We start from the raw sequence: 16,054 nt of genomic DNA, 5'->3' as shown, positions 1-16,054 counted from the left end.
AGCTCTTTTTCTCTCTCTCATATATGAATGGCTATTGTTTTTTTTTTTTACTTATGAATAAATGGTATAATTATATTTTTTATTTTTATAACATGATGGTCTTTAACATAAATTTAGGAATATTAATTTAAAGATAGGGATCATACAATGAGGCCATTTGAAATTTCTCTCTCTCTGCTAACAATCTCTTCCACTAAATTTATTCTAGAAACCTAGAAAATTAGATTTTTGAAAAATAAAAATGTTATTTTGAAAATTGGTATGCATTCTAATAATTTTTACATTGATGACCAAATCTTGTATTTATTGATTAATTTATCTGCAGTATAAATTATGTAATGTACTATTTTTTTTTTACAATTGTCAATAATATATTTTAAATTAGATGATATTACATATATTTTGGATTTGTTATTATTTGTATGTAAAATAATTATAAAATGTATACTAACAATTTCAATTTCAGTATACAATAGTATAGTTAGTTATGTTGTAATAATTTTGGATTATAGTTAGTTAGGTTGTAATAATTTTGAATTATAGTTAATTAGATTGTAATAATTTGAGTTTTTTAGTGGATTAGGGTTTTCTGTCAATTCAAGATTTTGGTGGCTATTTTTTCATAGATTTAATCCATTCTTTATTGTAGTCCATGTATGATTATATAGTTTATCAATGATAGTTCTATGACTTTTCTTTTGTGCGATGTAAATTTAATGGTTAACATAAATTCATACAGAGAAAGAACAACTCAATATTCGCATATTGATGGAAAAAAATAAAAATTAATAATGAAGTACTCCATTTCTTATTGGATTTCTAAAAAACAACATTTATAATGATTTTTAATAATTTTTTTAGATTTTTTTATTGCTGAATCCAACCGATTTGGCCGATTCCCGATCCGAACTGCTGATTCACTGATTCAAATGGGTATTTGGGGTGCTCGATTTAAGGCACTAATTCGTTTTTTAAACCATTAATTTAAAATGATGTTGGGGCCAAATAGGCATAAGTTTAAAAAAGAAGACCGTTGAAAGAAACATGCATTATAGAGGGGTATTTGTACTAAAAAAAAACTACCATTTTACTTAGGGTTGGGGGGTGGGCGCAAAAGATTAACAATTTTAGAGTAAGTAGTGCAGTTTACAAAAGATTTGTAGGGTAGAGGAGCGGTTGATACGATGCCTAGAAAGTAGGTCAGGGGGGTATCTGATATGTACTGCGGGGCGTTCTTCTTTGGCTTAGATGTACCTATGGTCCTGCACAAGAAGAGAAAATACAGAGGAAGAAATACAACAGGAAAAACAGGTTTTACAAAGGAAACCTGGCCTCTAAACATGAAGTGTTATTGATTCTTAAAGCTTGCTCAGAGCATGATAACTATCCATTAAATAGACTCGTTATACTTACACAATTTGAGCCAAGAAATCAGGTCCCACTAAAAAAAGAAATAACACACGAATGGCTACTTAACGACACACTAACTTCCTAACAGAACCGGTCAACTCAAAACTACCCACTAAGTAACAGACTCCTAAAATAACTCCCACAAATATGCCAATTCATGTGAGCCTTATTCTACCCAATTAATGACATAAACTAACCGTAAAATCTCCTCCCCCCTTAAGATCCGGTCTTGTCCCCAAGACCGTGTTCTGGAAATTGTTTTTCCATGGCTTCAAGGTCCTCCCAGGTGGCCTCTACTGGTGATGTCCGTTGTCAATGGATTAGAATTTGCCTTTTCCTCTTATGAACTCTTTGATAAAGGACTGCTTGAGGCCTTGGATGAAGTGTTTCATCATCTCCTCGAAATGGTAACTCAGTTTGGACCATGATGCCTTCTCCTACCTTTTTTTTCAGCAAGGACACATGGAACCGGCGAATGCGTGCTTCCTCCAGCAAATCCAACTTGTATGTAACGGCTCCTATCCTTTTGATAACTCGGTATGACCCATAGTATCTCGATGAAAGCTTGAGATTTCTTCTGAAAGCCAATTGTAGACTGTCAGTAGGGCTGTAGCCTGATATATATCAAGTCCCCTTCATTAAACTCCCTCTCATGGTGATGGTTGTCATACACCTTCTTCATGCGGTTTTGTGCCTCTTTTAGTGTGGACCTTAATTCTTTGAGCCTTTGATCCCTGTCTAACAGCTGCCTTTCAACAGCCTCAACCTTGGCAGAGCCTGATACGCAAGACATCAAAGAGGGTGGTGGTCGTCCATGTCCATATACCACATCAAACGACATGGTCTTGATAGCTAGGTGCCAACTGGTATTGTAGCAATACTCTACCCATGAAATCTATTTTTTCCACTCCTTAAGATTATAACTAGTGAAGGACCTAAGATACATCTCCATTGTTCGATTTACTACCTTGCTTTGCCCATCCGTTTGGGGATGATAAGCAGAGCTATAGTTGAAGTTTGTCCCGTTGAGCCGGAATAACTCTGACAAAAAATTACTAGTGAAAGTGGGATCCCGATCACACACCATGGATCTGCGCATTCCATGCAACTTGAACACTTGATCAAAGAAGATCTGGGCAACTCCAATGGTTGTGTACGGATGAGACAAAGGAATGAAATGTGCATACTTTGATAGCCGATCCACCATAACTAGCACAACTGATTTCTCTTTCGAAACAGGCAGACCCTCCACGAAATCCATTGAAGTGTCTTCCCATGCTTGTTGCGGAATGGTAGGGGCTGAAGTAGTCCGACGGGAGAGGTTTGCTCTACCTTGTGACGTTGATAAGTATCACATTGAGCAATAATTTGTTTAATTTTTTCTCTCATACTTGGCCAATAAAAACTGGTTCTTATCCTCTGGTAGGTTTTGTAATAATCTTCATGGGTACTACCTTGAAACTAGTCAATAATGTCATAAATTAAAGAGGAGTCCCCGGCAAGATAGACTCTATCTTTAAAGAAGATAAACCCTTCTTTATATTGTCATGGGCCTATTACCTCACCTTCATTAATGTGAAGGATCAATGCCTGTAAATTTGGATTTACCTTAATCTCCTCTTTTACTGCTACCACTCATTTGGCCACGGGCTGAGAGATAGTAGCCAATTTTCCCCTTGCCACGTCACCATCTTTTTCGTTTTCTACCCTCCTTGACAATGCGTCAGCCACGATGTTCTCCTTCCATCTTTTGTATTCCACAACAAAGTCATAGCTCATCAATTTGTACAACCACCTCTATTGTGCCAACGATGTAATCTTCTAAGCCCATAAGTATTGCAAGTTTCTTTGGTCAATTCTTACCACAAATTGCCTTCCCAATAAATAGGAGTGCCATTTTTGCACAGTCATCACCAAGGCAAAAATTTTCATCTCGTATGTTGACAAAAAAAGGTTCTGTCCTTGTAAAGCTTGACTTTCTTCTCGTATGTTGACAAAAAAAGGTTCCGTCCTTATAAAGCCTGACTAAAAAAAGCAATGGGCCGTTCCTACATCAACACAGCCCCCACCCCTGATCCGCTAGTATGACATTCAACAACAAACCTCTTGGAGAAGTTCGGTAAAGCTAGGACATGAGTTTAGTCATGGCTTCCCTCAAGTCGTGGAAGGCTTTCTCAACTGCAGTGTCCACTTGAATGCACCCTTCTTCAGCATGTTAGTGAGTGGCCCGGCTATTTTGCTATAGTTTTGGATGAATTTCCTGTAGTAGCCCCGTTAAATCAAGAAACCTTCTCATAGCTTTGGTTTCAATTTAGGCCAATTTAACATGGTGGAAATCTTATCAAGGTCAATCGCCACTCCTGCATTTGAAATTATAGAACCGAGGTAGTGGACCTCACTCTAACTAAACTGACATTTTTCTCTTTTGATAAACAACTTGTTAATCCGCAGAATAGATAATGCAATTTCTAGATGCTTGAAATGATCTTCCCATGACGCACTGTAGATTAAGATATCATCAAAAAATACTAATATGAATTTTCTCAAATAATTTCGAAATTCCTGGTTCATCAGGGACTGGAAAGTTGAGGGGCATTAGTAAGCCCAAAAGGCATTACCAAGAATTTATAATGCCCATGGTGTGTCCGAAATGGCGTCTTCCCGATGTCTTCCGATACTACCCAAATTTGATGGTACCCAGAACGTAAGTCAAGTTTTGAAAAGACATGTGCTCTGGTCAGCTCATCGAATAGTTCGTCAGGAAACCGGTCCTTGATGTGACCTTATTAAGGGCACATAATCCACACATACGCCATGTCCTGTCGTTCTTCTTAACAAATATCACGGGCGAGGAATAAGGGATGTTGTTGGGCTGGATTACTCTCAAAGTTAACATCTCGGACACCAACATTTCAATATCCACCTTCTGGTAATATGGGTGGCGATAAGCCTTGGCACACACCGGTTTATTATTGGCCACCAACAAAAATTTGTGGTCCTGGGATCTCTGAGGTGGTAGTCCCTTGGGTTCTCTAAACAAATCTTGGAATTTTTCTAAAATTCGTTGCAAGTGGGCGTAACAGCTTTCATCATTGGAAGCAAGTAAGGGAGTCTCAATTAAAAGAGCTACAGTAACATTCCCTTCTTATTTTTTTAGAGTAAATGATCCTATGAGACCCTCCCACACGCATGTGTGTAGGACCCCAAGGATCATCATTCAATTTGACACAGATCTCTAGAAAAGTTATCACATGGGTGTGGGACTTGACTTTTTTAGAGATCTGTACTACATTGAATGATGATCCTTTGGGGTCCTACACACATGGGTGTGAGAGGGTCTCATAGGATCATTACTCTTTTTTTTAACTTCTCGATAAATATCGTGGTCTCCAACAACCTTATGGTTATGAGCGGTAACTCCCTTGGTCTCCAACAACCTTATGGTTATGAGCGGTAACTCCCTTGAGAATTACTTCCTTACCCGCTACCTTGAAGGTCATCATTAGCCTTGCAAAGTCCCACATGATTGGGCCAAGTGTCCTCAACTATTGGGCACCCAGCACCACTTCACAGCCTTCTAGTGAAAAGCAAATATAAGTCTACACTAATTGGAACTCCTTGTAAATTTAACTTAACGTTAAAGAAATACAGGGGCTTGGAAGCCTCTCCTCAGACGCCACCATCACCTCAAAACGGGTATCTTGATTCGGCTGCAACCCCTCTTTGAGCCAACTGTTTATTCATAAAATTATGAGTGCTTCCTGAGTCTATCAAAATGGTGACTTCGACTTGGTCAATGCTTCCCTTTACACGCATAGCTTCGAGAGCTCGAATCGCGCAGATGGAATGCAAAGAGATCTCAGGTGTCTCTTGGAAATCCGTCGGTATGCCTTCCTCCGAGTTTGGATTGTGGCTGTCATCTTCCTCTTCATAACACCCCTCGATCAAGAACAGCTTCTTGCATCAATGTCCGGGTGTAAACTTCTCATTACAATTAAAACATAACCCTTTGGCTCACCTCTCTTGCATCTCAGTAGGTGAGAGTCATCGAACCGGAAGTGTAGGGCTGCTATCAGAGATCTCCTTTCCGTTGGTTGAAGTTTTCCTTGTGTCAGAAGGTGCACCAATCCGCCGTTGAGATAAATTGCAGGCCTCGTAAAGAAGAGCTAACCCAATAGCATCAGAGAGAGTCACTGGTCTCCCTGCCAGTACGTCCACCTTAATATTGTTCTTTAGCCCACTAACAATGCAGCTGACCTGGCGGTCAGGTGGAAGGTACCCTACCTTCGTTAACAGCTTCTCAAAACAGGTCTGGTAGTCCCGGATGCTTCCAAGTTGTTGCAGCTTGGTCAGTTCTCCAAAAAAGTCCTGGAACTGTGTGGGTTCGAAAAGGGCATGCACCCCGTCACAGCGCCTCTTCCAAGACAGCTCGTCGGCTTCAAGTTTGAAAACTTGATGCCACAACTGAGCATCTCCCTCCAGATGGAAGGATGCCAAAGCCACGCGCTCTTCGTCCGGTGTTTGATGGAACTGGAAAAATTGTTTCACCCTGCAAGTCCAGCTCGTAGTATCTTCGTCACCATTGAAACGTAGGAAGTTGAGCTTGACCCACTTAGGAAAGAAAGATTGTTGTCAGGTTCTGCTATTGTTCCCAGATCGAGATTCATGGTTCGTGAGTGGAGTTTTGGAATTGTCCCTAATCTCTGTTTCGAGATTGGCGGAATGTGAACCAAGCCTTACGAACAACTCGTTAAGTTTGTCCATGATTTGTTATTGATCAATGCTGAGAGAGCTCACATCACCCTCCAACTTTTCCACTCGTTGATCCATGCCCTTGCTATGATACCACAATGGTATGTACTGTGGGGCGTTCTTCTTTGGCTTGGATGTACCTATGGTGCTACACAAGAAGAGAAAATACTGAGGAAAAAATACAGCAGGAAAAACAGGTTTTACAGAGAAAACCGGCCTCTAAACACGAAGTGTTATTGATTCTCAAAGCCTGCTCAGAGCAAGATAACTATCCATTAAATAGACTCGTTACACTCACAATTTGAGCCAAGAAATCAGCTCCCACTAAGAAAAAGAAATAACCCACGAATGGCTACTCAACGACACACAAACTTCCTAACAGAACCGGTCAACTCAAAACTACCCACAAAGTAACATACTCCTAAAATAACTCCCACGAATATGCGAATTCATGCGAGCCTTATTCTACCCAATTAACAACAGAAACTAACCGTAACAGTATCTATAATTTTCCCTATTTTCTCGTATGCTTGAGATTAACATACCCGTTTTGACCACTGGAGCAAAGAGTCTTACATGAATAATGCTTAAATTTTCGTGGGATTGGCATAATCTATTTACCCCAAATTTGGATGCAACTTACAAATCGGTCATTGTATGGTTAACAACTAGCATTCTGAATCAAGTTTTAGATCGGTGGCCCACTATACCAATCTAGATCAGCTGAATCGATGATAAAGATCGATTAGATTGGTCAAAATCAATAAAAAAAAGAAAAAATTATAAACAAATAGCATCGGTTGATTCTAAAAGGGGGGACCCAAATCACCAAACCACTAAACCAATCCGAATCGCCGGGTTATATAACCCTAGTTCCAACAAACACGACACTCTGCAAGTGAAATGAGAACCGGCAAGTTCAGTTTTCATGTCTCATGAAACCGTGGGATTTTTTTGAGAGTTTGAACTTTGAATACCTACATGGCCTTCCAAGTAAGACCGATGGGACCACTCAAACACATATAAGAGAACCCCACCCCATACAGGTTTTGGTTGGCAAAAAAACGAGCCACTAATAATCAACGCGGAAATAGGTAGGTATGCCAACCGACGACCTGTGTGTGTGAGTGAGAGTCAATATAATTAAAAAATAGTAGAAAAAAAAACAGGCAATCTAAGGATATGGGATAGAATGCTGATGCCTCAATTGACTTAACAGCTTAAAAAGACATGCGCAAAGCACAGGTAATTTACAAAAGGGATTGTATAATATGGGACTATTTATTTTTCATTCAAAGTGGTCACAATCATTTTTCACAATTGGATATAATAGATGAAATTATATCACAATATTCAAAAAATTTTGTTTTAGACTTTGTGCTCAAACAATGACATACCCTCAACCAGTTGACCTCAAATCTAACGGTTGATAATTGTAACTTCATTGTACCAAAAGTAAATAATCTCATTACTTACATTTTTTTTACAGAAAGGTTTTATTTTTTATTTCAAAATGTAGAAAAGGATGAAGTTCTACAAGGCCTATGCGTTATGACAATAAAATAAAGCCTCACCTCAAATCTCCCGAAAGTTATTTCGTCAACAAAAATCTCCATGATGGCTCTAAAATCAATTTTTAAAACCAAAAATAAAATTTGAAACTCAAAAAATGATCCAAATCTTGCGAAGCTATTAACATTTTTTTTTAGGGCGAAATAGACAGTCTAGATAATTTAATATAATATACACTATTTTTAGAGTTTAAAACTTAAATTTTTTCATAACCATAATGTTCAATCTGCGATGATCCATTTAAAAGCTTTTCAATGCTTTGGTAGTAATTTTCGATGAGTTATGAGACGAGGCTTTACTTATTTTCATAAGACTGCAGCATTATCAACACTTTTTCCTTCAGAAAATGGTTTTCCATAATTCATAATTTCATACATTATGTTCATATCGTATGCTTAAATTCCCATTATTTGAGATTATTATTATCATCATCTTCATCATCATATCAATTTTAGGACAATACTTGTTATGTTCATGTACTTGTCAAAAGTATTAAAAAATAAATCAATAATAAAAAAGCAAAAGGATGAAGTTTCTATAAGGCGTAGGCTTTATAAAAACCAAATAAAGCCTCACCTCAAATCGTCGTCTAGAATGAACTTTCGGCAATAGAAATCTCCATGATGGCTTTAAAATCAATTTTCAACACTTACAATAAAATCTAAACTCAAAAAATTATACTAATCTTGCGGATCTTTGAATACTTATATCTAAGGCGAAATGGACGGTCTAGATAATTTGTTAAAATATACACTTTTTTTAGAGCTTGAAATCCTAATTTTTTTTCCCAACAATAATGTTCAAATCAGGATGACTGATGTAAAGATTTTCCCATGCTTGAATTGTAATTTTGAGTAAGTTATGAGGTGAGCCTTTAAGTATTTTGATGGGATGCATCCCTATCAAACCATTTTCCAAAACAAAAGTATCCTTTAAGAATTGGGAAAAACACGTATACTCTAATTTATAAATTATTATCCCAAATTACCTTTTGTCCTATAAAAAACCTAAGGAACTCACCAAGTTAAACAAAAAAAAAAAAGGACGTTTAACCCTCTTATTACCTTATTCATAATCCAAATGGCATAATTTACTCTTCTTTAAATAAAAAAATAAATAACTTTATCATAAAAATTGAGTTTGTGATACCTCTTTTGACTTACTTGTAAAGTTTTTGAGGAAGAGGTCCACGGGTGAAAAAGAAAGAGAAAGATAAAGATAAAGAGAGCTTTTTCAATATTATATAACAAAGTGATTTTAGAGAGGATGGTTTTTGTCTTTTTTTAAAAAATATGTAAGGGTATTTCGATATTTCTATTTATTTGAAATTAAATTTTTTTCTTGACGTGCATGACACACACCCAACATTTGAGCTTGATCTGGCACAATAAAATGAAATAAAATATACAATAGGCTTTGATAAATTGGATCCGAACGTAGTACAAATTTTTTTTTTGGAAAGTTTGTGTATATCCTTCTAAAGTTCCGTTATTTAAGAAATCCCCAAATTTTCATGTTTTGACATTGACACTCAATTTTTGGCATTTTTTTCAAAATGATGATATTGCCCTTACATCAAATTTTGAAAGTTAAAAGTTTAACAATTGTTATAAAACACTTGTACAGTGGTCCTTTCCTCATAGAACTTCAGATTTTGAGAATATGGAGTTGGTTTAATTTTGAATTCTCAAAATCCGAAGTTCTTTTGGATATCCTTGTCCTCTGGATGAAATAATTATTATTATTTTTTTTAAAAAAAAAATCTTAAATGGTTCAATAACTTTAGTATTCAAGTTTCAAAGTAAGGGCAGTTTGCAAAAACAACAAAAAAACATAAAATAAAAGTATGAAAGTAATGTTCACATTTTTAAAAGGATTTTTTTAATAACAAAAACTTAAGGAAGTGGTTTGTATAAGGTTGAGGTTCTAAACAATCAAAGTAAGGTGTACCTTTAAATAGTGTTTAAATATATTGTTTCAGGACTAAAAATCTTTATGATGGACTCAGTATTTATTTTCATCTTTATATATAAACTTTTAAGCTTAAACAATAGGGTAGATCGAATATATGTATAAACACTTGAAATTTTGAAACTTGATAACTATAAAATACATTACACCAAGACTTAGAAATCCATTTTTTATCCATACACCTTGAGATCGAGATGATCAATTTCAAGATTTTTGGATGTAGTGAATTTTTGAAGTGTGCTTTGATTCGAATGTCTGGCCTCACTCTTAAATAAACTTTTTTTAGAACTTAAAAGGGATATCTTCTAAAATTACTCAAACTACTTTTAATTAAAAATATAATTTTGTGATAAATTTTCAATGCAATTATAGAAATTTTTAAGTTTCACTATTAGGACCAATCTTAATCCATAAAAGCACAAACATCAAAAACATTTTTGCCTATTTGAACTTCTCATCATTATCAACAGTCTTTTATCAATTATTTGAAATCGGCTGCTCTACTAAGGTCCCTAACCTACGTAAGACAGCCCAAACAAAAATAATAGAAAACAAAGAGCTAAAGTCAAAAAATTTAATGCTCCTAATGTCCTTTTATAATTCATACATGGAGGCATCCCTCTCAACATTGTTTTTGCTTCAGCTCATTTTGATAGTTTTGTGGACATTGCACATAGATTAAGCCAAAAAACTTTAATGTTCCTTATGTCCTATTGTGATTCAATTATTGAAGGCCCCTCTCTCTGTCCCTCTTTTTCTCCCTGTAATTCAATTATGAAAGACCTCTCTCTCTTTCTCTCTCTTCACGCTTGCCTTTGCCTGAACAGATTTTTCTCTCTCTTCACGGATGCTTGAACAGATTATGAGAGCTATATAGATAGAATACCCCGTCAAAACACCCAGGTCTTTCATTCAATGAATAATACCAGAACAGATTCACTCCAGGGAGAAGACAAACAAATGTACAGTAGTGATAGAGAGAGACAAAAGGCCTGCTCCTTTTCATCAGATTGACAAGAAACTTGACCCACCCCTCCCAATTTGTTACCCCCCACACCTACAACAGATCCACTAAAAGAAAACCTTTTAGAAAAGGCAAGAGAAAAGGAAAAACAAAGGGAAAAACCCAAGTGGAGAGGAATTCAGACCGCATATTCTCACTGTCACACTAGGAAAATATCCCATCTCTGAGTATGAGAAGGGTGTGAGAGGAGGGAAGCACACCATAGGAACTCTTTTCTTTTAGGTTACATTAATGGTACATGAGAGAGATGGGGTCATGGGCAGTTGGGTTTTTTGCCAGCCCCCATTGGAGAGAGAGGGGGGTTATGGGCATTTGGAATTTTTGCCAGGGCCACCATAGTAGAAGTAATTACCCCAATCACCATTGTAGCCATTCTGAACATTATAGCAATTGGATTGCTCCGTGAAGGTGCCAATCCCTTTAGGTCCTCTCAAGTTATTGGAACCATCAACAACCTGGATGTTCCTGAAATAACTGGCCTTTGAAAACCCTTCATCAGGGAAATGGCCACTCCCCATCTCCGTAGAAGTGTGCTCTCCATCTGGTTCAGAGTTCACAACCTCACCTCCCCATTCTATCATGCTTGCACTATCAGCCAAGTAAGAGAAGAGGAAAGATGGCCAATACCCCAAAACATAGTCATTCCCAAATTGCATCCACCAGTTTCCCTCCTTAGGGTCCTGCAAATAAAGAAGAGAGAGAGAGAACAATAAAGAAGTAAGAAATAGGTGTGCAAGAGCAACCAAATAAAACATCATCATTCATTTCTCAATCATCAATCATTTGGGGTCGGCTACACACATTTGGGGTCGGCTACACAAATCCTGATCCATAATTCTGCTCCACATTCAAGATTCATAAAAAAAAATTGGCAAAATTGTATATATGCTTCCAACATAACACAACCCACTTCCTTTATTTGGCCTTAGGGAAAAAGTTTTAAGTTCCTCTCTTTTCTTAGAGCAAGCAACCAAATAAAATAGATATAATAAAAGAAAGGCACATACATTTGGAAAAAAAGAGGAGAGAGAAACATGTAGAATAGTTCCCAAAATAAAAATAAATTCAAGAAACAAACTTACATAGGTCCTGAGGATAAAGAAGAAACAGTAACATGTGTAGTTATGTAGAAAAATATTTAACAAAGGTGGCATATGTGAGTGTCAGATAGATTCTCTGGCCTCTCTGGCATTTGGGTTTTATTAAAAGTTAAGTTATTTTGGTTTGTTGTATGAAGGGATGATAATTACCTTCCAGACAAGGATACTGATATCATATTGGGAACCACGATATCCAGAGACTGGGAAGATGCTGGCACCCATGGCTATGTCACTGTTTATTTGAATGAAGCCTGAGCACAAAAGGTTGTAGCACCCTGTGGCTTGATAGGCATCACTCTGTTATCAATTCACAGACCACCAGTATTAGAGAGTGATTGATTTGAAGCCCATCTTATAATTAGAGAGAGATGGGTGAGACTCACAGTCCAGTAGGTGAAGAGCCTGGTGTTGTTGTCCCCATAAAGATCTGGGCTTACCTGTTTTCCAATAGGAATATATATAGAGGTATTAAAAATCATTGTGTTGGCAGCTGAAAATTGAAAGCTCGATAGAACAATCAATAGAGAAAATGAAAGGATCTCTCTCTCTTTCCATAGTAGAAGTATTAAAATCATTTATATTTGCAGCTGAAGATGGGAAGGTTTGTAGAAGAATCAATACTTGTAAATCTCTCTCTCTCTCTCTCTGCAAATGTTGTTTGATGCCCCCTTCATCCCCAATTCAAGGCCAATATCAATTCAACACCAATCTCTCTCTCTCTCTCTCCTGGTTTTTTTGGTACATTACCTGCCAACCAGCCTCAATGCTGTTGAGATCTTCCCCAAAGGAGCCCCCCAAAATCCAGAGCTGGGAGAGGCTGAACTCATTCGACTGCTGAATTTTAGGTTCCCAAACATTAATGGTTGCCTTTGCTCCATAGTATTTGTCCCCTTGGACATAAGCAATTGCATGCTGTTAAAGTTAAACCACACCACACAAGACTAATCGTTAACAGAACAGAGGCCCAAAAATTGAAAGAAAAAATGCCAAGGCGAATCAATAGGAAACCTAGAGAGAGAGAGAGGTCACCTGATGCCCACTTTCATTTACAAGGTCGGGGTCTGCGGATTTAGGTGGTAGAGGCATACTTCTGTGCTTTTTTTTGCCAAAAGTTTTAACAGAGCTAGCTTTGAGGATGTCATCTCTGGTGGTTCTTCTAATGGGTATGGTTCCTTGTGGGCACCTCCCAGTCAAGTGCCATAGCTGAGTCTGAGAGATTGAGGCCTGTTTTGGGCCAGAAACCTTGTTTGCACTGTAAAGCCCTTCAGGATGAAAGCTTGGCCTCATCTGTGATAAACCCCAATGCACAATTACTTAGAACAGTAGAGAGAGAGATGAGGAATGAAAAGAACTAACAGTTACCAGAACCCAGCAATCAGACCATGAACAGTTTGGTTTGAGTGAGAGAGCGAGGGGGAGATTAAGGAGAAAACAAATAAGAGAGAGAGTGAACAAATTATCAGAAGCTAGCCACCTGAATGGTATGATTCTTGAGAAAGGGGTGATCGAAAGCAGGCTGATGATGAGTGCGAACACAGTCGATTGTGTCTCCATCTGGACTCTGCAACCAAACAGAAATATGGGATTTTCAATTTTCCAAGATCAAAACTCCAAAACCCCGCCATGTTTAACAAATTATGCCAGATACCACCAAAACCACGCCATTACAGCACTGCAAAACCATCAATCACCCAAAAGGGGCACAGAGATACAACACATGGGCCAATGTTAAATCTACGGTTTAACGGAAAGTTTTAAAAATGTAACTTTACAAAACCGAAAAACCCACAAAAAAGCGAAAAAAGAAAACCACCGTAGAAAAACAGGCGAAAATCCATGGTGTAACAAAAACACCATTACGCACTCAGAAAACCACCAAAACCATTAAAAAATGGGCAGATTCAGCTAAAAAGTAAAACCACTATTGCAGAACCCCAAACTACCAAAAACGCAAAACTCAAACTAAATCCACCATTGGAAACCGCTGGAAAACCCAAACTGAAACCGACATTTTTTTAGCCTGAAACTACCAGAGCAGAGTCCAAAACCACCAGGAAGAGAAGCAGAAGAAAACCTTGATCGTCTGCACAGGTGGCTTATTAAGCCTCCTCAAATGCTTTTGCACTTCAAACCTCTGCCTGGACTTAGTCTTTGCATCCACGACAAAAGGAACTAAAATCAGACAACAAACAGCCATGAAAACCGCTATCCTTCGCCAAAGCAGAGATTCCATTGTGGTTTTGGTGTCCAAGACAGTGGTTTAGAGTGACCGAAGAATTCCAAAACCTTGAAACTTTCAGCTTCAGCTTCTCTGCAACAGCTCAATGGCATTCGCAATCATGGCGGTCATCTGCAAATAGAAAACCACTTTCCTCAGAGGAAATGGGGATATGAAGTCACACGGGCGTGAAAAGAGAGATGAAAAACAGCCCCACAAGGATCCAAGAAAACCGCCCATCATTAACAGTGGTTTTTTTTTTCACTTTCTCTCTCTAACAGGAGAGAGGGTAAAAAAGTAGTAAGAAGACAGATCTAGGGGCTTTTGCGCGGAAGACATTGGGCACACGGGCCTTGTCGTATTGCTGGGCTCTCACTCTACCAAACGTCTGCAATGTACTCGTATCGTACTCACACCACTGGAATCCCACCCCTCACTCTCTCTCTCTAAAAACCCAAAACTCTCTCTCTCTCTCTAAAAACCCAAAACTCTCTCTCTCTAAAGTCCAAGTTCATAGTCTACACGCCGCCCTATTTACAGTAAGGTTACTTTCTCTCTCTAAAGTCCAAGTTCATATTCTACACGCCCTCTTTACAGTAAGGTTACTTTCTCTCTCTAAACTTTGCCCTTTTTCTGGGTAACTCTGTCGCTATAGCCCTCTCCCACGCTCTCTTTAACCCCACCACTCTCTCTCTCTCTCTAAGCCTCTCTCTCTTTGAAAAGTCTTGAACGCCCTTTCCTCTCACAAACCCCCACTTTCTCTCTCTTCGGCTTTCTTTCCTGTTGTGCCCTTTCTGCTATTCGTTTGTTATTGACCCACTTAAAAGTTGCATGCATAAATAAATCAACATAAAGCAAACAAAATATAATTGAGGAAACTGAATAGAGACCCATTTGTCGAATATGTTCATATTTTATTATAACAATATTTTAATATCGCTGCAGTTTTATCAAAGTAAGTAAAGCCTCAACCCTAAACTCACCCAAAATTATAATTTTGATGTAAGAACAATTTCAAATTGATAATTTTGATCTTGAACTCTATGGTTGTGAATAAAATTAAAATTTCATATCCTAAAAATGGTGTGTATTATAACCTGTTATCTAGACGATTTATTTCGCCTTAAAAATAAGTATTCACATATTTATAAAATCAATGCTATCTTTTGAGCTTCAAATTTTCATTGTTGGAATTTGATTTTTAAATCAAATACCATGTTTTTGCATGTCCAAACTACTCGCCATGAAGATTCAAGGTTAGGCTTTACTTTGTTTTTATAAAGCCTAGGCCATACAGAAACTGCATCCACCTATAAAAATATTCAAATTACCGGATAGAGATCCACCTATGGCTTCAAAAATTTCAAGAATAACTCTGGTGCCCCAAGAGCAAACCATTCCTCTAACCAAACTCCCATTGAGTAGATCTCACAACAAATGAAACACTAACAGCATAATTAATTTAATGCATTTTAGTCCCTGATATTCACAAACCAACAACTTACCCAAAAAACAACCGGCTCTTTGGAGGGTATTATTAATTTCAATTTCCCATGAGCCACTTTGGGCAAATCAAAGTTTGCTAGTGCGTTAAAAAGTGGATTAGTGAAGTAGACCGGACAGCCCAAAAATCAGTTTGGATCAGTGAATCAGCGTTTCAGATTGGTGAATCAGCTATTCAGATCGATGAATCAACGGTTTACTTCGGTAAATCAACGGTCCAGATCAGTAAATCAGCAGTCCAAATCGGTGAATCAGTAGTCCAGATCGATGAATTGGCAGTCCAGATAAGTGAATCAGCAGTCAAGATTAGTGAATCAGCAATTCGGATCTGTAAATCAATGGTTCAGATCGCTATTTTACTCTCCAGGAAAAATAGTGACTAGCAAAAAGACATCTAAAAAAACAAAGAACGAACCAAAAACTGATTCGGATGGGTCAATAGGCGATCCAAATTGCTGTGGAAGTGCAAGTTTCCTTCCCATTTTCCTTTAGGGGCTATTTGGA

General features: G+C 37.6%; 2 protein-coding genes and 1 long non-coding RNA gene across 3 annotated transcripts; 1 reads left to right on the top strand and 2 right to left on the bottom strand.

Annotated features, from left to right (window-relative positions):
- Positions 1-1,646: 1,646 nt before the first annotated feature.
- Positions 1,647-2,931, top strand: LOC148782735 (uncharacterized). The gene is made up of 2 exons (XR_016052999.1): positions 1,647-1,947; positions 2,170-2,931. It is a non-coding gene; the product is annotated as an uncharacterized LOC148782735 (long non-coding RNA).
- Positions 2,932-5,454: 2,523 nt separating this feature from the next.
- Positions 5,455-6,240, bottom strand: LOC148782734 (uncharacterized). The gene is made up of 2 exons (XM_088862598.1): positions 6,208-6,240; positions 5,455-6,021 (listed from the first exon to the last, which is right to left on the bottom strand). Exons 1-2 carry the CDS (start codon positions 6,238-6,240, stop codon positions 5,455-5,457), a joined length of 600 nt encoding a protein of 199 aa, XP_088718724.1.
- Positions 6,241-10,581: 4,341 nt separating this feature from the next.
- LOC18448803 (protein neprosin) lies at positions 10,582-14,193 on the bottom strand. The gene is made up of 7 exons (XM_006858862.4): positions 13,904-14,193; positions 13,304-13,390; positions 12,859-13,116; positions 12,577-12,741; positions 12,213-12,266; positions 11,980-12,126; positions 10,582-11,409 (listed from the first exon to the last, which is right to left on the bottom strand). Exons 1-7 carry the CDS (start codon positions 14,060-14,062, stop codon positions 11,032-11,034), a joined length of 1,248 nt encoding a protein of 415 aa, XP_006858924.1. The 5' UTR covers positions 14,063-14,193; the 3' UTR covers positions 10,582-11,031.
- Positions 14,194-16,054: the final 1,861 nt, after the last annotated feature.

This window comes from Amborella trichopoda, chromosome 3 (assembly GCF_054954075.1).
Source record: "Amborella trichopoda isolate Santa Cruz 75 chromosome 3, AtrichopodaSantaCruz75HAP2 v2.0, whole genome shotgun sequence".
NCBI lineage: Eukaryota > Viridiplantae > Streptophyta > Magnoliopsida > Amborellales > Amborellaceae > Amborella > Amborella trichopoda.
Note: the sequence above shows the minus strand (reverse complement) of the source record. Positions and strands in the feature narration are given on the sequence as shown.

Coding starts and splice junctions, on each gene's coding strand:
- LOC18448803 (XM_006858862.4), bottom strand. CDS start 14,062: ATGGAATCTCTGCTTTGGCGAAGGATAGCGGTTTTCATGGCTGTTTGT. Junction 12,742..12,858: donor TAAATGAAAGTGGGCATCAG/GTGACCTCTCTC, acceptor TAACTTTAACAG/CATGCAATTGCTTATGTCCA. Junction 11,410..11,979: donor TCAGTATCCTTGTCTGGAAG/GTAATTATCATC, acceptor CTTTATTTGCAG/GACCCTAAGGAGGGAAACTG.
- LOC148782734 (XM_088862598.1), bottom strand. CDS start 6,240: ATGGATCAACGAGTGGAAAAGTTGGAGGGTGAT. Junction 6,022..6,207: donor TGGAAAAGTTGGAGGGTGAT/GTGAGCTCTCTC, acceptor TTCTTTCCTAAG/TGGGTCAAGCTCAACTTCCT.